A 23576-nucleotide genomic window follows, 5' to 3' on the forward strand; every position below is an offset into this window, starting at 1 on the left:
AATATTATGTCGTCAAGTCCATTCCTCCAAGTTGGAGAGTTATTGAAAGGGGATCTACATCATGTGAAAATATTGAATAAATGGGCTCCAAACATCTTCAAATTTAAGCAAAGGATCAACAGTGCCGCTCCTATTTTTTCCAAGTTTAAACATGATATAGTTTGAGAAAACCATTGGAAAGTAGTAGGGGGTATTGGATCCTTCCGGTTAAGCAAAATGGATCGTTTGGCCATTAACGTAACAAAGGCAATCATATGGTTAGCGGAAGGAGGTAAATGGCCAGACTCTATCCTTGGTAATCCAAAAATTGCAGTGATAGGGTGAGGTTGTAAATCAATCTTCAATACGTTTGAAATAATGTTAAAAAGGTCTTTCCAATATTTTTCCAGAAGAGGACAGGACCAAAACATATGTGTCAAAGAAGCCACATTCGATTTACATCTGTCACATATAGGATTTATATGGTTATAAAAACGAGCTAACTTATCTTTGGGCGTATGGGTCCTGTGGACTACCTTAAACTGTAACAACGAGTGTCTGGCACACATTGAAGATGTATTGACTAAATGAAGAATTTTCTTCCAAGTCTCTAGAAAAGCTCTTATTCCAAACCCTTTTAAGCTCCTGTGCTCTTACTCCTGCCCAACAACTTCCGAACAAGCCAGCCTGAGCTTGGTTTACTGCCACTCTGCTGGGAGGTTGGCTTTGCTTTGGTCCTTCTCACCATCCAATGCAACTTGTAGCTCCTGCAAAGCAGAAAGGTTTACCACAGAATAGGGTATCTTTATTAGTCACATGTACATCAAAACACACAGTGAGGTGCATCTTTTGGGGGCAGCCCACAAGTGTTACCACGCTTCCAGCGCCAACATAGTATGCCCACAACTTCCTAACCCGTACGTCTTTGGAATGTGGGAGGAAACCGGAGCACCCGGAGGAAACCCACGCAGACACGGGGAGAACGTACAAACTCCTTACAGGCAGCGGCCAGAAAGAGTTGTTAGAACATGATCCCCTTTGTTAACTGGATATATTGGAATTGGTTTATTATTGTCAATTGTACAGAGGTACAGCGAAAAACTTGTCTTGCATACTGTTTGTACAGATCAATTCTTTACACAGTGCATTGAGGTAGTACAGGGTAAAAACAATAAGAAACAGTAAAGTGTCACAGCCACAGAAGAAGTGCAGGTAGCAAGGTCATAACGAGGTAGATCGTGAGGTCAGAGTCCATCTCATTGTATGAGGGAACCGTTCAATAGTCTTATCACCGTGGGATAGAAGCTGTCCTTGAGCCTGGTGGGACGTGCCCTCAGGCTCCTGTATCTTCTACCCGATGGAAGAGGAGAGAAGAGAGAATGACCCGGGTGGGTGGGGTCTTTGATTATGTCGGCTGCTTCGCCAAGGCAGCGAGAGGTTAAAGACAGAGTCCAAGGAGGGGAGGCTGTTGTCCATGATGCGCTGGGCTGTGTCAACAACTCTCTGCAGTTTCTTGCCATCCCGGGCAGAGGACCACAGAGGACAAATGAATATAATTTGTAGCTTCACAGAAGGTCTGGTTCACTGCAATGAAGGGTGAGAGAGTGTTTCACATCTGGCAAGATCTTGGCGTTCCACACGCACAGGTTTCCAAAGCGAAGCAGTGTTCTGATCAGCTCTTGCGATGAGTACGACATCCAGGCCCTCGGAATCGAGTCCACCATCTCCTGCAGCAAAGGAAAGGGGAGTCGTGGTAGTGGGTGTGAAGCTGGACACTGTGGAAAGGAAGGAAAGCAGAGAGAAGACCTCTGCCATTGCCACTTGGCATGGCGGAGTCGACAATCGCCACCGTCGTGGGGAAAGATAGAAATAGCGACAAGCTTAGGAGAGGCTACCATGGCTGTTGGTCCTTGCCATAACATCATGAGAGGAAGAGATATTATGGATCAAGGATCAAAATGGCTGCCATCGCCCTCCCTCCCTGGCATCATCCAGGAGAAGGTACGCGTCATCTGGTAGGACCTTAAGCAACAGCCTGTTGGGTGATCGGGTGAAGCGACAGGTCTTCTGCTGGAAGCAGCCAGCTGAAGTGTTTCTTGTTAACAACGAGTGGTTTAACCATGTTTGCAAACGTTATAACTTGCAGCTGGGCTAGATGGCCACAGAGGTCGTCAGTGCAGAGATCGCTACTTCCCAGCAACATCCTGAAGGGTGGCAGAGGATTGTGAAGGATGAGGGCTCTGCACTGGAGCAAGTGTGTAATTTTGATGAGTTAGAACTTGGTTGGAAGAGTTTACCAGAACACACCTTCTTATCCTGGACCAAAAATTCTGGATCAGCTTTTGAAGCAGTCATTAATTGTATGACCTTGTTCTTGGGGGCAATTCAAGTGGTGATTTCAAGTTTAAACCATGTCCTATCTAACACTTGGAAAACCCCAGGACTTTGAACGGCTGATCAAAAGTAGCCCTGCCAGTTTACTCAGGTGGAGTTTACTGTCATGTGCACAAGTATGGTGAGGAGCAGGTACACTTGCTTGCAGCAGCGTCACAGGCACATAGGTTCAGACAACACACAAAACAAAAACTGCACAAGGCGTTAGTGCAAAAGAAACGCAATCAGAGACAAGTCCATAATGGTACAAGAGGTGCTACAGGTCACGCAGCAAGGCCTGGATGTCAGCGAGCAGATGAAAGGATACGTTGGACATTCCTACCTTAAGGAGCAGAGCTTGGATAATAAGGCTTTATTGATGGCCACCAATGCTCCTGGTCACCCAGAGTCCGCCGGCCATACATGAAGCAACATCAGGGCGGTCTTTTTGCCATCAAACACTGAAGACGTTGCAGCCTATGAACCAAGGTGGCATTTTGACATTCAAGGACCATTAACTGTGCCACATGATGCGTCATGTGAGTGGGGAGATCGGGAATGATGACGTGCTCTCACTTGGCGTATGGAAAAAATGCAGCATAAAGGACGCAATCACTTCATCGTGGTCACCTGGGACAAGGTGAAACAATCAACAGTGCGTGAGGACACACGAGACTGCAGAGGCTGAAACCTGAGCAACACGCCAGGTCCTGGAGGGACTCAGCGGGTCGGGCAGCGTCTGTGGAGGGGGAGGGACAGTCGACGTTTCGGGTCGAGACCCTTCCCCTGGACTGAAAGGGCAGAGGGGAGGCGGTCGGTGTAAAGAGGTGGGGGGAAGGGGCGGGCAAGGGCTGGCAGGTGATGGGTGGATCCAGGTGAGGGGGGGTGATCGGCAGATGGAGGGGGGAGTGGGGATGGTGCCGGAGGCTGGGAGGTGATGGGTGCAGGTGGTGGGATCTGATGGGAGGGGAAGGTGGAGCCTGGAACCACATAAGGGAGGTGGGGAGGGCAGGTGGGAACAGTGGGGAGGGGACCCAGTGGGAGGGGTGTGTGGGCGGTGGGCGGATGGAGTGGGTGGGGGAGGGCAGAGAGGGTGATGGGGGTGGGGTGGGAGGAGGAACTGGGTGGATCAGGGGTGGGGGAAGGGACAGAGGGGGAGCAGGTTACCTGAGGTTGGAGAATTCAGTGTCCGTGCTGTCGGGGTGTAGCCCCCCAGGGGGTGGGGGGGGGGTGGAATATGAGGGGCTGTTCCAGTGAATGATGTTTGCTGGAAGTTATAGCCTGAAGCAGTGAATGACTTTAGTGAAAGTGCAGTGCAGGCAGACAATAAGGTACAAGGTGATAACGAGGTGGATTGTGAGGTCCATTTTATCAATCTTGCACTGGTTGTTATGTTTTATTGTTCATGTTGCACACATGTAAGTTATGAATAATTTATGTTACTTTAAGTTAACTTCTGTTTGTCCTCATAATGTACTGTGCTGCTGTAAAAAGACTCATTTTCATGGCATTTATACCCTTCGTATGCATGTCTGTGACAACAATAAACTCAAACTTGAAACCAGAGCACCCCGGGGGAAAACCACACAGTCACGGGGAGAACGTGCAAACTCCACACGCAGAGAGACAGCGCCGGAGGTCGGGATCGAACCCGGGTCTCTGGAGCAGTGAGGCAGCGGCTCGACCCACTGCATCCCAGTAGTTTCCCTGTAGCTACCCTGTCGAAACCAGTTGTTCCTCTATCAAGTCCTTCAACCTTCTTTGTGCCACTTTAGGCTCATACGTCGAAAACATGGACAGGAGGTGGAGGCCACTTGGCTCAATCCTTCTGTACAGGATGAACGGAGCTGCCTGTCCACCTTCCAACCTGCTACTCTTCTGTATGACTGTCAAAATAGCAAAAGCATCAAAGGGGAGTGCTCGCAGTTGTGTCCATTGGTTCAAGAACAGAATGGTTGAAGGGAAGTCGCTGTTCCTGAAACTGGTGGTGTGGGGACTTCACGCTTCTGTACCTCCTGCCCGACGGGAGCTGTGAGAAGACGGCACGGCCCGGATGGTGGGGATCTTTGATGATGGACGTTGCCTCCTTGAGGCAGCGCCTCCTGTAGATACTCCCGATGGTGGGGAGGGATGTGCCCGTGATGCATTGGGCAGAGTCCACTGCTCTCCGCAGCTTCATTCGTTCCTGTGCATTCGAATTGCCGGGCAGTAAGTTCAAGAACAGCTGCTACCCTTCAACCATTCTCTTCTTGAACCTTAATAACTGCCTCAATATAGCAACACTATGCCCACTTTGCAATACAATAGACTTTGTTCTTTCTTGTTCTACCCGTGGTTATTTCTTGTAAAAGTTGTGTACAGTTTATGTTTTTCTTGTGAATGCTGCTTATCTGATGCTTTGGGCCTGTGAAGCTGCTGCAGGAAAGTTCTCACTGCACCCGTGCACACACGGACTTGTGCATCTGGCAGTAAACTCGACTTTGACCTTGAGCAGACCGTGATGCGACCGGTCAGGCTGCAGCTGATCTGTAACTGGGGATAGAGGTGTGATTTCTGGAACGATGGCAGTTGTTCAGCTTGGAAGGCAACACACTCTCCCTGCTCCCCTCCCTGGTGCCCTGAGGTCAACATTTACCCCACCTGCTCAAGTCAGCCAATCACTGCTGTTGGTGGGAGCTTGCTGTGCACAGGTTGCCTCTGCCCACAGACCCCCCCCCGCCACCCTGCAGCCTCCAGCCAATCACTGCTGTTGGTGGGAGCTTGCTGTGCACAGGTTTCCTTTGCCCCCAGACCCCCCCCACCCTGCAGCCTCCAGCCAATCACTGCTGTTGGTGGGAGCTTGCTGTGCACAGGTCGCCTCTGCCCCCCCCGCCTGAGGGACCCCAGGAACCAATCTCCCCGGCCGCTTGGTGCCGCGCTCGCAGTCCGCCGGCTCTGGGCGGGGGGAAGGCGCCGGGGGACGGACCGCGGCGTCATCAGTGCGCGCCGGCACCCGGAAGAGACGTGGCAGCGGGCGGTCGGGCGGTCGGGAGGGAGAGGCGGCGGCGGACGGGCCGAGTGGCGGCCATGGGGCTCTGCAAGTGTCCGAAGCGCCGCGTCACCAACCTCTTCTGCTTCGAGCACCGCGTCAACGTGTGCGAGCACTGCCTGATCTCCAAGCACAGCAAGGTGGGGCCGCCACTGGATCCAGTGACCGGGCCAGTGGGACGGGGGGGGGGGGTCCAGTGGGTCAGTGATTGGGTCAGCGGGTCAGCGACCGGGCCAATGGGGCAGGGGGGTCCAGTGAGTCAGTGACCGGACCAGTGAGCCAGTGGAGGGGGGTCCAGTGGGTCAGCGATTGGGTCAGTGGGTCGGTGGAATGGGATCCAGTGGGACAGGGGGGGGGATCCAGTGGGTCAGTGACTGAGCCAGTGGGTCAGCGATTGGGTCAGTGGAATGGCAATCCAGTGGGACAGTGACCGGGCCAGTGAGCCAGTGGAATGGGATCCCGTGGGTCAGTGCGCCAGTGCATTAGGGGTCAGGCCAGTGGTTCAGTTCGTGAGGAGCCCAGTGATGCAGTGTGTTAGTGATTGGGCCAGTGATTCAATTCATTAGGAGCCCAGCCAGTGATCAAGCCAGTGACCCAGAGTGTTAGGGGTCCAGCCAGTGACTCAGTTCATTATTGTGTTGAAACAGTACTGAGTACAGTTTTGTTCGCCCTATTACAGGAAAGGCATCATTCAGCTGGAAAGAGGGCAGAGGAGATTTATGAGAATGTTGCCAGGACTCAGGGGACTGAGTTATGGAGAGAGGTTGGGCAGGCTGGGACTCCATTCATTGGAGTGTAGGAGACTGAGGGGTGACCTCATCAAGGTGTATAAACCCACGAGGGGCATCGATAGGGTGAATGCACTCAGTCTTTTCCCCATTGTTGGGGAACCAAGAACTTGAGGGCACAGGTTTAAGGGGGGAGATTTAATAGGAACCTGAGGGGTAACTTTTTCACCCAGAGGGTGGTCAGTATGTGGAACGAGCTGCCAGAGGAAGTGGGTGAGGCAGGGACATTAACAACATTTAAAAGACACTTGGACAGGTCCACGGATGGGAAAGGTTTAGAGGGATATGGGCCAAATGCGGGTAAATGGGACTGGCTTAGATGGGAATCGTGGTCGGCATGGACGTTGAGCCGAAGGGCCTGTTTCCGTGCTGTTGTGACTATTACAGGTCCAGCTATGTCCAGCACAGTGACAGCTCAGCACCACTGTGTAACTGCCACATTTAACCTGTCTCCCCACCACAGTGCATCGTCCAGTCGTATCTCCAGTGGCTCCAGGACAGCGATTACAGTCCCAGCTGTCGGCTCTGCAATGCTCCACTCGCCGATGATGACACGGTCCGGCTCGTTTGTTATGGTGAGTGCTGCCTCCTCCTCCCCAGTTTAGCTTGTCCGCCGCTGCACCCCATGCTCCCTCGCACCCCCCCTCCCCACACCCCCTCACAGACATCGAGCCAGGCATTGAATTATTGAAGGTACAAAGGCAATGGGATATCAGTATAGGCAAGTCTTACTGTGACTACACAGGGCATCAGTGAGGCCTCACCCAGAGCACTGCAGACAGGTTTGGGTTCGATCCCGACCTCTGGTGTTGTCTGTCTGTGTGTGGGGGGTTTGCACGTTCTCCCTGTGACCGCGTGGATTTCCCCCGGGGGCTCCGGTTCCCTCCCACGTCTCAACCACGTGCGGGGTCGGTGGGTTAATCGACCGCTGTCGGTTGCCCCCCTCGGTCCAGGGTAGAATCTGGAGAGAATTGATGGGAAATAGAATCGGATCAGTGTGGGTAGGTGCTCAATGGTTGGCATCGACCGAAGGGCCTGATTCCTGGCTCTATGACACTGTGAATTTTGGTCTTGTATTCAAAGAAGGCTGCACTTGCGTTGGAGGTAGTTGGGAGAAGGTTCAGTGGTTGATCCCCATGACGAGGGGAATCGATGCTTGAGGAAAGGTTAATCCAGATGGATAGATGAGGGAGAGGTGATCTGATTGAAACCTGGAGGATTCTGAAAGGAATTGACCCAGATTGCTGTCCAGGTGTGCTTCCAGGTGTGCTCTAGGGTGCTGTCCAGGTGTGCTCGGAGGTCAGCACAGCCCAGAACTCTTCAGAAAGGTTCACTAAAGCCGGGCAAATACCGCAGATAAAGAAATGTAAATACAAACACTGCAAAAACATGACATTAAATGTTATTTGAAATTACCAAAGCTTACCAAAGGACCCGAGGGCCTGAGTTCTGGGGCAAGGCTATACAGCCCGGGCCTTTACTCCTTGGAGCGCAGGAGACTGAGGGGTGATCTCATAGAGGTACGTAAAATCATGAGGGGCATAGATAGGATGAGTGGTCTTTTTTCCAGGGTTGGGGAATTGAAACCTAGAGGACCTTGTTGTAAGGTTTGAGGTGAAAGGTTTACTAAGAACCTGAGGGGCAGCTATTGTACCCAGCGGGTGGTAGATACTGTGTACGGAACCAGCTGCCAGAGGAAGTGGGTGAGGCAGGTACATCAGATACATTGAGGAAGTATGTGGGCAGGTATATGGATGACAGGGGTTTAGACGGACAAGGGCCAAGTGCTGGGAAATGGGATTAGCTTGAATGTACACCTTGGCCGGCATGGACACAATGGGCCTTATCCCATGCTGTACAACTCCATGACTCCATGTAATTGTAAAACAGCCCAAACTGTTGTGTACTTTCCAGTAGTTTTTATGTCTCTGCACTGTACTTAAGCTGCAAGACGACAGATTTCATGTCATCTAAGTCAGTAATAATAAACCTGATTCTGACTGATGTGACCTCCGTGTCGTCCAGACTTAACCCTCAACTGAGGCCGAGGACATCTGTCTGGCTGACCCTGTATAAACGACTGACTCAGTCTGCTGTTCCTTTGCAACCAGCTCTTGAACACATGATCGACTCTCTCTGACTCTGCTCTCTCTGCAGTTCCCCTTCAAGTTTGCCCTGGTTCCTCATTTCACAGTCTAAACATCACCCCACTGATGATTTCATTGACATGTGCATCCCTTTTGACTGCGCCATCTTCATCATGCTCCACAGCCCTGACCCGTCAGTTAGAGACACATTTAATGTTTAATTGCTTCGATGGGGAAAGGTTTTGAGCTTATCTGAATTCTGAAAGGTTGGCGCATGGATCTGGTGATAATTCCAGTGTAAAAACCTGCCGGAGGAACACAGCAGGTCGAGCAGCATCTTTTGGGGGGGGTGGAAGGAATTGTTGGTGTTTCCGGTCGAGACCCTGTATCAGAACCCAAAGCGTAAACAATGCCTCCCCCACCACCCCTCCGCCCTCCACACATGCCCCTCAACTCACTGATTTCCTCCAGCAGTTTAATTTTTGCTCCAGATCCCAGTATCTGCAGTCTATTGTGTCTCCTTCCACACCGTCCCATCACACACCCCCGGGGTCAGACACAGAGTGAAGCTCCCTCCACACCATCCCGTCACACACCCCCGGGGTCAGACACAGAGTGAAGCTCCCTCCACACTGTCCTGTCACACACCCCCGGGGTCAGACACAGAGTGAAGCTCCCTCCACACCGTCCCATCACACACTCCCGGAGTCAGACACAGAGTGAAGCTCCCTCCGCACCGTCCCGTCACACACCCCCGGGGTCAGACACAGAGTGAAGCTCCCTCCACACTGTCCCGTCACACACCCCCGGGGTCAGACACAGAGTGAAGCTCCCTCCACACCGTCCCATCACACACTCCGGAGTCAGACACAGAGTGAAGCTCCCTTCGCACCGTCCCGTCACACACTCCCGGGGTCAGACACAGAGTGAAGCTCCCTCTACACCTTTGCAAGGTCTTGACCCAAAACGTCGACAGTTCCTTTCCTCCCACAGGTGCTGCTCGACCTGCTGAGCTCCTCCAGCAGTTTGATTTTTGCTCCAGATCCCAGCATCTGCAGTCTCTTGTGTCTCCATAATTCTGGTGTTTACCGCTTCTGAGGATTGCAGGCACCAGGAGTGGATATCTTGTTATCTATTAGTTGGCTTGTCAGCCTCTGGTGAATGTCACCCAGCTGGACCGTAGAGCATAAAACTTTAGTTATGCTGCATCAGGAGTATTGCATTAAGTTCTGGTTGCCCCATTACAGGAAGGATGTGGAGGCTTTGGAGAGGGTGCAGAAGAGGTTCACCAGGATGCTGCCTGGATTAGAGGGCATGAGCTATAAGGAGAGGTTGGTTTCTCTGGAGCGACGGAGGCTGAGGGGAGACCTGATTGAGGCATTGAAGGTGAGAGGGGGTGAGTTTAAAGGAGATGTGTGGGGCAAGTTTTTTTAGAGAGTGGTGGGTGCCTGGAACGGGCTGCCAGGGGTGGGGGTGGAGGTAGATACGATCGAGGGGTTTAAGAAGCTCTTAGGCACATGAATGTGAGGGAAACGGAGGGATACGGACGTGACGCAGGCAGCAGGGATTAGTTTAGTTGGGCATTTGATTATTAATGTAATTGGTCCGGCACAACATTGTGGGCTGAAGGGCCTGTTCCTGTGCTGTACTGTTCCATGTCCTATGGTGTAAAATCTTGCCTTTGTATAAAAACATTCTTCAGGATCCCATTCAGCTTACAACTGGAAAGAGTGCAGAATAGAATTCCCAGGATGTTGCCTGGACTCAGGGGCCTGAGTTACAAGGAGAGGTTGTGTAGACCAGGACTTTATTCCCTAGAACGTAGGAGATTGAGGGGTGACCTGATGGAGGTGTATAAGATCATGAGGGGCATAGACAGGGTGAAAGCACACAGTCCTTCCCCCAGGGAGGGGGAGTTCAAAACAAGAGGGCATCAGTTAAAGATCAGAGGCGAGAGATTTAAAAGGGACATCAGGGGCAGCTTCTTCACACAAAGGGTGGTGCGTATTTGGAACGAGCTGCCAGAAACAGTGGTTGAGGTGGGCACATCAGCAACATTTAAAAGCCATCTAGATAAGTCCATGGATAGGAGAGGTTTAGAGGGCTACAGGCCAAATGTGGGCAGATGGGACCAGCTGGCTGTGCAACACAGTCAGCACGGACGAGTTGGGCCGAAGGGCCTGTTTCCCTGCTGTGAGACTCTATGGTCAGCAGAGAATCTCCCTCCCTGCCAGCATTCCTCAGCACATTGGGATGGAATTTTCTGTTTTGGTTCACGGGGAGTTGAACCTCTCTTGCTGAAAGTTCCTGACTGCAGAGGGTGAATACTGAGGGGAAAACATTCAAGTCTTCCCCCCATAAGGGGTATTTTGAACAGATTAAGGGGAGAAAATTCTATTTCAGATACAGGTGGGGATGAATTCCTTCTCTCTGACGGTGGTGAATCTTTGGAATTCAAATTCGTCTCTCCCCCAGAAAGCTGGGGAAGCAGAGTCTCCGAATATGTTCCTCGACCAAGATCTTCGTGACCTCTCTAGCCACAGGCCAGGTCCTGGGGGACTGGCGAGTAGCTAATGTTCCATTATTCAAGAAGGGAAACAGGGATAATCCTGGTAACTATAGACCGCTGAGTCTCACGTCAGTGGTGGGGAAACTAATGGAGAGGATTCTTAGGGATAGGATTTGTGAGCATTTGGAAAACCACAGCCTAATTAGGGACAGTCAGCATGGCTTTGTGCAGGGCAAGTTGTACCTTACTAAGTGGATTGAGTTTTTTGCCGAGGTGACGAGGGTGATTGATGAAGGTCGAGCTGTGGATGTTGTCTACATGGATTGTAGTAAGGCCTTTGACAAGGTCCCTCATGGGAGGCCCATCCAGAAGTTCAAGATGCATGGGGTCCGCTGTGAGTTGGCCATTTGGATTCAGAACTGGCTTGCCCGTAGAAGACAGAGGGTAGTGGTTGATGGGACTTATTCTAGCTGGAGGTCTGTGACTCGTGGTGTTCTGCAGGGATCCGTACCGAGACCTCTGCTTTTTTTGATACGTACAGGTGACCTGGATGAAAACGTGGATGGGTGGGTTAGTAAGTTTGCAGATAATATGAAGATTGGTGGTGCTGTGGATAGTGCAGAAGGCTGCCAGATGATACGGCGGGATATGGATCAGTTACAGATGTGGGCGCAGAAATGTTTAACCCGGCCAAATGTGAGGCGTTACACCTTGGGAGATCCAAATGTAGAGCGACGGTGCACTGTTAATGGCAGGACCCTTAACAGTGTTGATGTGCAGAGGGATTTTGGGGTCCAAGTCCATCACTCCCTGATGGTGGCTGCACAAGTTGAGAAGACATATGCCTCTATTAGTCAAGGCACTGAGTTCAAGAGTCGGGAAGTTATGTTGCAGCTTTATAAAACTTTAGCTAGGCCGCATCTGGAGTATTGCGTTCAGTTCTGGTTGCCCCGTTACAGGAAGGGTGTGGGGGCTTTGGAGAGGGTGCAGAAGAGGTTCACCAGGATGCTGCCTGGATTAGAGGGCATGAGCTATAAGGAGAGGTTGGACAAACTTGGGTTGTTTTCTCTGTAGCGGTGGAGGCTGAGGGGAGACCTGATCGAGGTTTATAAGATTATGAGAGGCACAGATAGAGTGGACAGCCGGTATCTTTTTCCCAGGGTAGAAATGTCTAATACTAGAGGACATGCATTTAAGGAGAGAGGGGGGAAGTTTAAAGGAGATGTGTGGGGCAGGTTTTCTACACAGAGAGCGGTGGGTGCCTGGAACGGGCTGCCAGGGGTGGGGGTGGAGGCAGATATGATAGAGGGGTTTAAGAGGTTGTTAGACAGGCCCATGGATGTGCAGAGTATGGAGGGATGTGGACCACGTGCAGGCAGAAGGGATTAGTTTAGTTAGGTGTTTAATTACTAGTTTAATTAGTTCAGCACAACACCATGGGCCGAAGGGCCTGTTCCTGAGCTGTACTGTTCTATGTTCTGTGTTCAGTACCGAGATGGATTTTTGGTGATGGGAGCCTCGAGGGTTACAGGGGACAGGCAGGGAAGTGGAGCTGAGGGCAAGGTCAGACCACAGCCTTGTTGCACAGAGAGCAGACAGTCTGCACTCCTAGTTTTCTTTGTTTTCGTGATGTTTATCAATCTCAGCTTCATTACCTTGGACCTTGAGCAGTTGGAAGGTGAACAGAAAACATCTCTGAAGGCAGAGTCCGACGGCAGTGATTACACAGTCGGATTTGCTGTTTGTTTGCACAGGCTCACAGTCACTGTTGGTCAGAGTGCACTTCCCCCAAGTCACAGAGTCACACAGCACAGGAACAGGCCCTTCTGCCCAACCCAGCCGTGCTGTCTATCCGAGCCAGTCCCATTTACCCGCGTTTGGCCCATATCCCTCCAAACCTTTCCCATCCGTGGACCTGTCCAAGTGTCTTTTAAATGTTGTTATTGTACCTGCCTCACCCACTTCCTCTGGCAGCTCGTTCCACACACCCACCACCCTCTGGGTGAAGAAGTTGCCCCTCGGGTCCCCTTTAAATCCTTCCCCTCTCACCTTAAATCTGTGCCTCTGGTTTTAGACTCCCCGACCCTGGGGAGAAGTCTGTGACCATCCACCTTATCGATGCCCCTCATGGTTTTATAAACCTCTATAAGGTCACCCCTCAGCCTCCTTCGCTCCAGGGAAAACAGTCCCAGCCTGTCCAGCCTCTCCTTATAACTCAAGCCCTCCAGTCCTGGTAACGTCCCTGTGAATCCCTTCTGCACCTTTTCCAGCTTAATGACACCCTTCCTGTAGCTGGGCGACCAGAACCACACACAACACCCCAGGTGTGGTCCCACCAACGTCTTGTATAGCTGGAATGTGACCTCCCAACTCCTATACTCTGCCCTGACCGATGAAGGCCAGTGTGCCAAACGCCTTCTTCACCACCCTGTCTACCTGTGACGCCACTTTCGGGGAACCATGTCCCTGTACCCCTGGGTGTCTCTGTTCTACAACCCCCCACAGGGCCCTGCCATTCACCATGTAAGTCCTGTCCTGGTTTAACTGACCATAATGCAACCCCTCGCACTTGTCCAAGTTAAATTCCATCAGCCGTTCCTTGCAACGTCTTGTCCGTCCTGGCTGATCCGATTGTATGTCACAACCATGCAACATGTCCGAGGGTTTTGTGACTGGGGCCTCGAAAACTGCTCTCCCTCAAAAGCACGAGCTTGCCCACCGGGTACGTTGGCGGTCCAGCCTCTGAGAGTCACAGACATGGAGGGGTCAGGATCCAGGAGGCACTGTGGCCACTCACCGAGACTCCTCAGACAGGAGCTTCCAAACCCACCACCTCTGCCAGCTGGAGGGACAAGGGGCAGCTGGTGCAGGGGACACCACCCCCGCGAAGTTGTCCTCCGAGCCCCACCCCACCCTGACTGGGAAACGTATCGCCGTTCCTTCACCGTCACTGGGTCTAAACCCTGGAGCACCGTGGGAGCACCCACACCTCAAGGGCTGCAGCGGTTCGAGAAGTAACGAGGGACGGGCAGTTAAACACTGGCTCTGCCCATGACGACCACATCCCCTAAGTGAATAAAACAATGAAACAGGCCGTTCGGCCCACCCAGTCCATGCTGACCACCAACCACCCAGTTACACTGATCCCATTTTATTCCCCCCACCTTCCCATCAACTCCCCCCCCCACCAGATTCTACCCCTCACCCACACACCAGGGGGGCAATTAACCCACCAACCTCGCACATCATCGGGATGTGGGAGGGAACCGGAGCACCCAGGGGAAACCCACGCAGTCATGGAGAACGTTCAAACTCCACACACACGGAGACACACACACACACACACACACACACACACACACATAGACGCACACACACACAGATAGAGATGCACACACACATAGACGCACACAGGCACGCACAGATACAGATTCACACACTCACACAGACGCACTCACACACACACGCATAGATACACAGACACACACAGACGGAGACACGCACAGATACAGACCCACTCAGATGGATACACACACACCCCCAGTGGTGAGGAGTGAAGCAGTGAGTTGGTGGCTTTCCTTGCTCTGGGTTGAACCCCTGACTTGATGCCGTTGTGTTTCCTCTCTCGTCGCCAGACCTCTTCCACTGGTCCTGCCTGAACGAGATGGCGGCCCGGCTGCCGAAGAACACGGCCCCCGCGGGCTACCAGTGCCCCAGCTGCAGTGGTCCCGTTTTCCCCCCCGCCAACATGGTCAGCCCCGTGGCCAGCGTGCTGAAGGAGAGGCTCAGCACCGTCAACTGGGCGAGAGCCGGGCTCGGCCTCCCACTGGTAACGGGGGGGAGGGTCGCGCGGGCCAGAAGGAGCCAGACTAGGGGCGTGGGGGCAGGGGGATGGCGGGGTGGGGGGAGTGGGGAGGTTGGGGTGGGGGAGTGGGGGTCACGGGGGAGGTTGGGGTGGGGGAGAGGGGGTCACGGGGAGGTCGGGGTGGGGGAGAGGGGGTCACGGGGAGGTTGGGGTGGGGCAGAGGGGGTCACGGGGAGGTCGGGGTGGGAGGGCGGGGAGGGTTGGGGTGGGTTAGTGGGGAGGGTGGGGCAGCTCGGTGGCAGCTGTGGCCAGGGGCGTCGAGAACGAGCAGGGAGAGTCAGTGAGGGGGCTCTGAGGTGCCAGAGTAAAGTGTGTGTGTGTGTGTGTGTGTGTGTGTGTGTGTGTGTGTGTACCTGTGCGTGCCTGTAAGTGTGTGGTATATGTATTAATAATTAATATACATAATACATAGATAAACACCCACAGACACACACACACTGACCACAGACACGCACACACTGACTACAGACACACACAGCGCACAGACGCGCACACTGACTACAGGCACACACACACTGACTACAGACACACACAGCACACAGACACGCGCACACTGACGACACACACACTGAGAGACACAAACACTCACTGACGCACACACTGACACGCAGACATACAAACACGATGCTCACGCATATGCATGTGTGCACACATACATGCGCTCACACATTAACATGCACACATGTGCACACTTAGAAGCATATGTTCAAATATATGCACACACATTCACACACAAACATGCAGGCACATACACACGTGCACACAAGCACGCACATGTGCACACACGTGCATATACACACATTCGCGTACATGCACATGTGCACAAGCATGCATGCACACCCACACTGGTACAAACACAAGTGCATCCACACACAATCACTCACACGCATTCATACATGCATACAAATGTGCACTCACATGCACATACACAGGAATGCACACATGTGCACACACAGGCACTTGTGTGCACACAAATTCATACACACAAAAACACACGCAGGCACAAACACGGGCACATGCACACAATTACTCACACGGACACTCAGGCATACACGCACTCACACACGACCACACGTGCACATACACATGTGCACGCACACATGAACATGAGTGCACATGCACACACACACCTGTGGGAACATTTGTGGGCAGACATATACAGATATGCGCGTGCACACATGCCCATTCAGATGCGCACGCTTACCTGCACGTACATGCGAATGCACAAACATACCCACACACGTGCGAACACGAGTGTGCATGCACACACACACATATGCAAAGTCACACGCGTTCACGCAGAGGCACATACATACACACACATACACCCCGTGTGTGGGCACACAAAAATGCACGCAAAATGCCGCACCCACACATGCACACACCCACACATGCGCAGAAATGCACGCTTGCACATACAAATGCCACATATGCACACAAACATAGATGCACAGTTACACCAACACCCTCATGCACACAACAAGCAACACGCACACGTACACAAACACGCACATACACCCACTCATGCACACACACATCCAAGCATGCACTCACACACACGTGCCTGCCCACACATGCGTACAAACATGCAGACACACAGACAGACATGCGTGTGATTATACACACACACACACACACACACACACACACACACACACACACACACGGTCCTGGCGCAGGAGAGCAGTCAGGGTATCGGGCAGGGCTGAGTGGAGGTGGAACTTAGTGGTCAGTATGGACTTGATGGAGCGAAGGGCCTGTCTGTGTGCAGTGTGACTCCATCAGACTGGCGACACAGGCGGGAGGGGGTCACGTGTGTGCCGATAATTCACGCCTACACCCTGTGTGTGTGTGCACCCACCACTGGGTACAGGCACCCCCCTGAACCGCTGCCCTGGGGGACAGACCCTGTGAGCACCAGAGCCCCACCCTCATTGCCCCCGGACGTCCCTCCCCTTGGACAGGGGGCCCCCCCTTGCCTCGGGCTCAGTGTCCCCTGTTGTCTCCCCCCACCCCGGACCCCTCCCTGCAGATTGAGGAAGAAGAGTTGTCGCAGGAGCAGGAGTCGCTGGACACGACCGACGCCACCGACTGGTCCAGTTTCTCAGGCAAGTCCCAGGTCTCTCGCCCCCCCCTCCCCCCCCCCCCCCCCCCGTTTGGGGGGGGGTGGGGAGTAGGGGGTAGGTGGGTGGAGGGGAGGGGTTGTGGGTGGGGGGTAGGGGGTAGGTGAGGGGAGGGGTTGGGGGTGAGGGGTAGGGGGTAGGTGGGTGGAGGGGAGGGGTTGGGGGTGGGGGGTAGGGGGTAGGTGAGGGGAGGGGTAGGGGGTAGGTGGGTGGAGGGGAGGGGTTGGGGGTGGGGAGTAGGGGGTAGGTGGGTGGAGGGGAGGGGTAGGGGGTAGGTGAGGGGAGGGGTTGGGGGTGAGGGGTAGGGGGTAGGTGGGGGTAGGGGGTAGGTGAGGGGAGGGGTTGGGAGTGAGGGGTAGGGGGTAGGTGGGTGGAGGGGAGGGGTTGGGGTGGGGGTTAGGGGGTAGGTGAGGGGAGGGGTTGGGGGGGAGGGGTAGGGGGTGGGTGGAGGGGAGGGGAGGGGTTGGGGGGGAGAGAGAGGGGCCAGGGTGGATGTGGGGGGGGGGAGGGGCCACAGAGGGGCGGCTGTGTTGCCCTGTGTTGTCGGGGCAGCCGAGCAGCTCACAAGGCCCATTGGTAGGGAGGGGGAAGGGTGGGGGCCATTGTTACTGAGGGTCCTCCCCGCGCCACCCCCCCCCCAGTGCCCCCTCTCCCCCCACGTCCCCTCCCCGCCCTCTCCCCTCGCACCCCCTCCCCCCGCTCCCTTTCCCATCCGCGCGCCCTCCCCGCGCCCTCCCCACCTCTCACTCTGCCCCATATCACCCCCCCTTCCCTCCACCTTTGACCCTTACCCTCTGCTCTCCCTGCAGTTCATGGCGTGGGTGACCACACAGCGAGGAGCCCGGCGCTTCCGTCGAGCAGTTTCACCTCCCTGCAGGAGTACAGGGAGGATCCAGGTGGTAACACCAAGGCAGAGCGTGCCCAGGATGTGGGGCCCGGGAGCGAGGCTATCTCCATGAGTACAGGTGAGCCCGGACCCTGCCACAGACCCTCTGTCCCTTCCCGATCTCCCTCCCTCCAGCGTCTGTGCGAGGGCACAGCCCCTGTACCTCCTGATTCCACTCCCCCCCAATCCCCCCAGTGCTCACCCAGCAAGGGGCTTCAGCCAATGACACCCAACACCCACTCCCACCCCTGCCTCCTCAATGGGATCCTGTCTATGGAAGATTTACGAGGATGCTTCCAGGACTCGAGGGACTGAGTTACAGGGAGAGATTGGGCTGGCTCGGAGTTTATTCAGAGGGACCTTGGGGTACATACACGGTTCCCTGGAAGTGGCGTCACAGGTAGACAGGGCAGTGAAGAAGGCGTTCGGCACGCTGGCCTTCATCAGTCAGGGTGCTGAGTACAGGAGTTGGGAGGTGATGTTGCAGTTGTACAGGACATCGGTCAGGCCGCACTTGGAGGGTTGTGTACAGATCTGGTCACCCTGCTGTAGAAAAGACGTCATTAAACTGGAGAGAATGCAGAGGAGATTCACGAGGATGTTGCCAGGACTCGAGGGCCTGAGTTATGGAGAGAGGTTGGGCAGGTTGGGACTTTATTCATTGGAGTGTAGGAGACTGAGGGGTGACCTTAGAGGTGGATAAATCATGAAGGGTATCGATAGGGTTGGGGAATCGAGAACTAGAGGACACAGGTTTAAGGTGAGAGGGGAGAGATTTAATAGGAACCTGAGGGGCAACTTCTTCACCCAGAGGGTGGTCAGTATGTGGAACGAGCTGCCAGAGGAAGTGGGTGAGGCAGGTACATTAACAACATTTAAAAGACACTTGGACAGGTCCACGGACGGGAAAGGTTCAGATGGGCCAAACACAGGCAAATGGGACCGGCTTAGATGGGAATCTTGGTCAGCATGGACCAGTTGGGCCGAAGGGCCCGTTTCCGTGCTGTGTGATTCAATGATGAACCAGTCTGTCATTTGGATCAAGAAGTTTAATTCGGAGACACAAGTTGCTGAAGGCTGGAGCACTAACCCACCCTCCACTTCCTCATCCAAATCATTCTCAAAACCACAGAGTGCAGGGCTCCCAGAACAGATCCCTGAGGAACACCACTGGTCACCGACCTCCAGGCAGAATACACTCCATCTAACACCACCCTCTGCCTTCTGTGGGCAAGCCAATTCCGAATCCATGCAGCCAAGTTTCCCTGGATCCCATGCCTCATGACTTTCTGGATGAGCCTACCATGGGGAACCTTGTCAAACGCCTTACTAAAGTCGAGGATCCAGTTGCAGAGGGAGGTACAGAGGCCCAGGTTTGAAGCTGGGTGATCAGTACTGAGGGGACGATGGTGTTGAACACCGAGCTGTAATCAATAAACACCAGCCTGACGTATGTTTTGCTGTTGTCCAGGTGCTCCAAAGCTGAGTGGAGAGCCAGTGAGATTGCGTCTGCTGTAGACCTGTTGTGGCGGTTGGCAAATTGCAGCGGGTCCAGGTCCTTGCGTAGTCAGGGGTTAGTTCTAGTCATGACCAACCTCTCAAAGCACTTCATTGCAGTAGATGTGAGTGCTACCGGGCGACAGTCGTTGAGGCAGCTCACTCTGCTCTTCATGGGCACCGGTGTGATTGATGCCCTTTTGAAGCAGGTGGGAACCTCCGACTGCAGCAGGGAGAGGTTGAAGATATCCTTCAACACTCCTTAAATAGGGGAAAGATTTAAAGGGCAAGGTTTTCACCCACAGGGTGGTGGGTGTGTGGAACGAGCTGCCAGAGGAAGTGGGTGAGGCAGGTACAATAACAACATTGGACAGGTACGTGGATTGGAAAGGGTTAGAGGGATATGGGCCAAACATGGGCAAATGGGACTGGCTTAGGTCAGCATGGGCCGAAGGGCCTGTTTCCATTCTGTATGACTCCGACTCGGAAAATGCTGGAAACACTCAGCAGGTCAGGCAGCATCTGCGGGGGTGGGTGGGGAGAAACCGTTGAAGTTTCAGGTCAGAGAACCTTGGTCAGAACAGACGCGGCCTGACCTGCTGCGGGTTTCCAGGAGTTTCTCTTCTTGTGAATGAAAGAGGCAGTGACCTGAAGTTGGAGGGTTCGATATTGGGCCCGTAAACGTGCCCAGGCAGAAGGTGAGCCGCTGTCGGGCCTCGGTGTGATGGCTCAGGGGGTCACCGACAGACGGGGGGGGGAGTGGGACGGAGGATGGGGGTGGCAGGGCCAGGAAGCTCAGGGCCCTCTGCACTGTCCCGAGGAACGGCTGGGCCAATCTCAGTGGAGTTCAGACAGACGAGAGGGGATTAGATGGGAGTGATGGGCTCTGGGAGAGGGGGTGACAGGGCAGATGTTTTCCCGGGGGGGGGGGGGGGGGGGGGGAGTGGTGCATATCTGGAACCAGGGATCAGAGATACAGAATCCCACCTCAGACAGAGATGGGGAGGAATTTCTTCTCTCTGAGGGTGATAAACCTTTAGAGTTCTCTCTCCCCCAGGGAGCTGTGGAGGGGGAGTCACTGGATGAATTCGAGGCTGGGAGAGTAGAGGAGTCATGGAGTCACTCAGCAGGGACACAGGCCCATCAGCCCAGCTCGTCCATGCCAACTGTGTTGCCCAGCGGGCTGGTCCCATCTGCCCGTGTTTGGCCCATAGCCCTCTAAACCTCTCCTATCCATGGACTTATCTAGATGGCTTTTAAACGTTGCTGATGTGCCCGCCTCAACCACTGTTTCTGGCAGCTCGTTCCAAATACGCACCACCCTCTGTGTGAAGAAGCTGCCCCTGATGTCCCTTTTAAATCTCGCGCCTCTGATCTTAAACCTACACCCTCTTGTTTTGAACTCCCTCTCCCTGGAGAAAAGGACTGTATGCTTTCACTCTGTCTACTCCCTTCATGATCTTATACACCTCTATCAGGTCACCCTTCACTCTCCTACTTTCCAGGGAATAAAGTCCTGGTCTCTGCAACCTCTCCTTGTAACTCAGGCCCCCAAGTCCAGGCAACATCCTGGTGAATCAATGCGAGGGTTCAATGGGCAGGAAAGAGCCGAGACGGGACCGGCCGCAGTCCCGCTGGATAGGAGAGTGAGGGGCCGAATGGCTGCCACCCACTGCTTCCCCTCTCAGCTGGCCCGAGACTTCCCGACTTCTCCAGCTGCCCGGACACGGAGCCATGAGCCGGGCTGGGCGGGACAGACTTGCCTCAGGACCACCTCCGCCAGACCCCACTCCCCAGTACCCCAGACAGGTGGGCGAGGGGACCCAGTGAGCCCCCAGCCCCCGGAGTCACTGGGAGCGGCTGGGGTGGAGGAGGTCCGACTGGGACGTTGGAAAAATCCGGCTCCGATTTCCCCCCACACCCCCCTCGCTCCCCGAGCCCCTTGCACTCCTCTGTTGCTGGTCATCCTGTGGCTGTTCAGTGACCACGCTTTCCCCCCACACCCCTTCCTCCGACACAGGGACAGCCCATGTGTCCTCGCCCAGGAAGGTCTACGACACCATCGCTCGGGACACAGCGAGGTCGACCGCCGTGCAGCTCGACTTCGACGACGACAAGTACCGCAGACGGCCAGCTCTCACCTGGTTCGCCCGCTGGTTCAGGTAGGGGCAGGGCAGGACGGGGCTCCCTCCACACCGCCCCGTCACACACTCCCGGGGTCAGACACAGAGTGAACCTCCCTCCACACCGTCCCGTCACACACTCCTAGGGTCAGACACAGAGTGAGGCTCCCTCCGCACCGTCTCGTCACACACTCCCGGGGTCAGACACAGAGTGAACCTCCCTCCACACTGTCCCATCACACACTCCCGGGGTCAGACACAGAGTGAAGCTCCCTCCACACCGTCCCATCACACACTCCCGGGGTCAGACACAGAGTGAACCTCCCTCCACACCGTCCCGTCACACACTCCTGGGGTCAGACACAGAGTGAACCTCCCTCCACACCACCTCATCACACACTCCTGGGGTCAGACACAGGGTGAAGCTCCCTCTACACCGTCCCGTTACGCACTCCCGGGGTCAGACACGGTGAAGCTCCCTCCACACCATCCCGTTACGCACTCCCGGGTTCAGACACGGTGAAGCTCCCTCTACACCGTCCCGTTACGCACTCCCGGGGTCAGACACGGTGAAGCTCCCTCTACACCGTCCCATTACGCACTCCTGGGGTCAGACACAGGGTGAAGCTCCCTCTACACCGTCCTGTCACATACTTTCTCTCATTCTACTCCCATGAGGTGCTACATAAATGCAGACGGTATCACGGTAACACAGAGGGGCGGACCCCAGCCCTCTCCCCACGCGCCCCACACCCCAGGGCTTTCTCCTGTGCCTCTCACCCTTCTCCTCCCGACAGGAACACCACGGCGTCGAAGAGGCGGCCCCTGTCCCGGCTGCAGCGCCTGCTGGCGGTGCTGGTGGTCGGCGTGCTGGCCTTCCTCACCCTGGTGGTCGTCATGTCCCGGCTCGGCCGTGCCTCCGTGGAGAACGACCCCAACTGGGACCTTATGCAGAACCCCCACATCCAGGTGGGGGCCGAGTAGTCAGTGTCAGGGGGGTGGGGGGAAGGGGTGCTGGTCGACGGGGGATCCCTCGGCGCCGGATGGGACCGAACTGGATGCCCTTTGGAGAGACCGCATTCCCCGCGAGGAGTGGGGGGGAGGGGGCGAGGGCTGACCCCCCCGCCCCCGCGTTGTGGGGGTCACGTAGCGGACGGTGGCGGGGCAGCCCTCGGCTGGTGGTGTGGGGAGTGGAACTGTCGACGTCTCGGTCTGAAAGCCTGTCCCAGGACTGGGCAGGAAGCGGGGAAACCACGGACTGCAGAATCTGGATGTGACGCAGGACTGAGGATACAGGAGGGAAGAGCAGGGTGCCCACCCCACCCCACCCCACCCCACCTCCCCGCTTTTGTCCACCTATCACTGCTCTGCTTTCCCCTCCTGTATATCGGGCTTCCCCTCTTCCTATCATCACCGCTGAAGGAGGGTCCTGACCCCAAACGTTGACCGCCTGCATTTCTCCGCGGATGCTGCCTGGCCTGCTGAGTTCCTCCAGCGTCGTCGTGTTTTTCATCGGGGAGGGGGGGTGGCCTGTGTAACGGGGAGGGGGGAGCGGTGAGAAGGGGGCCAGGAGGTGATTGGTGGATCGTGGGAGGGGGTGTGACTCCACCTTAAGATTGTAAGACCTGTTGTCTTGCACCACTGGCCCATGTTGCACCCCCCCCCCCCCCCCCACACCGCCCATCCGCCCTCCCCACTCTCAGTCCTAGTGCAGGGCTCGACAGTTCTTCTCCCCCCACGGATGCTGCTCGACCCGCAGGTTGTTTGCTGCTCTGGATTGTAGGGGGTGCCGTCCCCTGCGTCTCTGTTGAACCCAGGTTCACTGGCTGTAGATATTGCCCACGTACACAGCTGCTGTCGCACTACCTTTCTTGGTTAACTGGTTAAATGGGCCCATAATTCTCCTCCCCACCCCCCCCCCCCCACCAATCTTCCTCTCGGCTTGCTGTTAAAAGGTGCCCCTCCCCACAAGACCGAGCTGGCGATCTGTGGTTCAAGAGGCTCCAAGGTGGGGCAGGGTTCCGAGCCCCGAGCTTCTCCCCCACCCTCTGTGCGGGTCCTTTGCCATACCTCCCCTTGCGGAATAGCCCGCCCGCCCTCCCGGGGAGTCTAGAGGCCGTGGAGGTTGGCCCGGGGCCTTTCCCGGACTCCTCCCACGTCCCAACGCAGGGGAAAACGATCTGAGCCAGGAGGTTGTAAGGAAGGACGCACTTTATTGGTACCCCCACCCGTTGAGTGATCCTTGGCAAAGTTGCTCCTGGCTCCGCGGTCGAAGGCACCGCCCTCTGGGATCCGAGGGGCAGTCTCCCGGGTGCGCT

At 55.0% G+C, this 23576-nt stretch overlaps 1 protein-coding gene across 1 annotated transcript; it reads left to right on the forward strand.

Moving 5' to 3' along the window:
• Positions 1-5351: 5351 nt before the first annotated feature.
• zfpl1 (zinc finger protein-like 1) lies at positions 5352-22789 on the forward strand. Its single transcript, XM_052045251.1, has 7 exons — positions 5352-5520; positions 6632-6743; positions 14400-14593; positions 16662-16737; positions 17562-17717; positions 21156-21297; positions 22056-22789. The coding sequence occupies exons 1-7, from the start codon at positions 5419-5421 to the stop codon at positions 22240-22242; spliced, it is 969 nt and encodes a 322-aa protein (XP_051901211.1). The 5' UTR covers positions 5352-5418; the 3' UTR covers positions 22243-22789.
• The last annotated feature ends 787 nt before the right edge of the window (positions 22790-23576 follow it).

The sequence above is a fragment of the Pristis pectinata genome, chromosome 38 (genome assembly GCF_009764475.1).
Source record: "Pristis pectinata isolate sPriPec2 chromosome 38, sPriPec2.1.pri, whole genome shotgun sequence".
Taxonomy (NCBI): Eukaryota; Metazoa; Chordata; class Chondrichthyes; order Rhinopristiformes; family Pristidae; genus Pristis; species Pristis pectinata.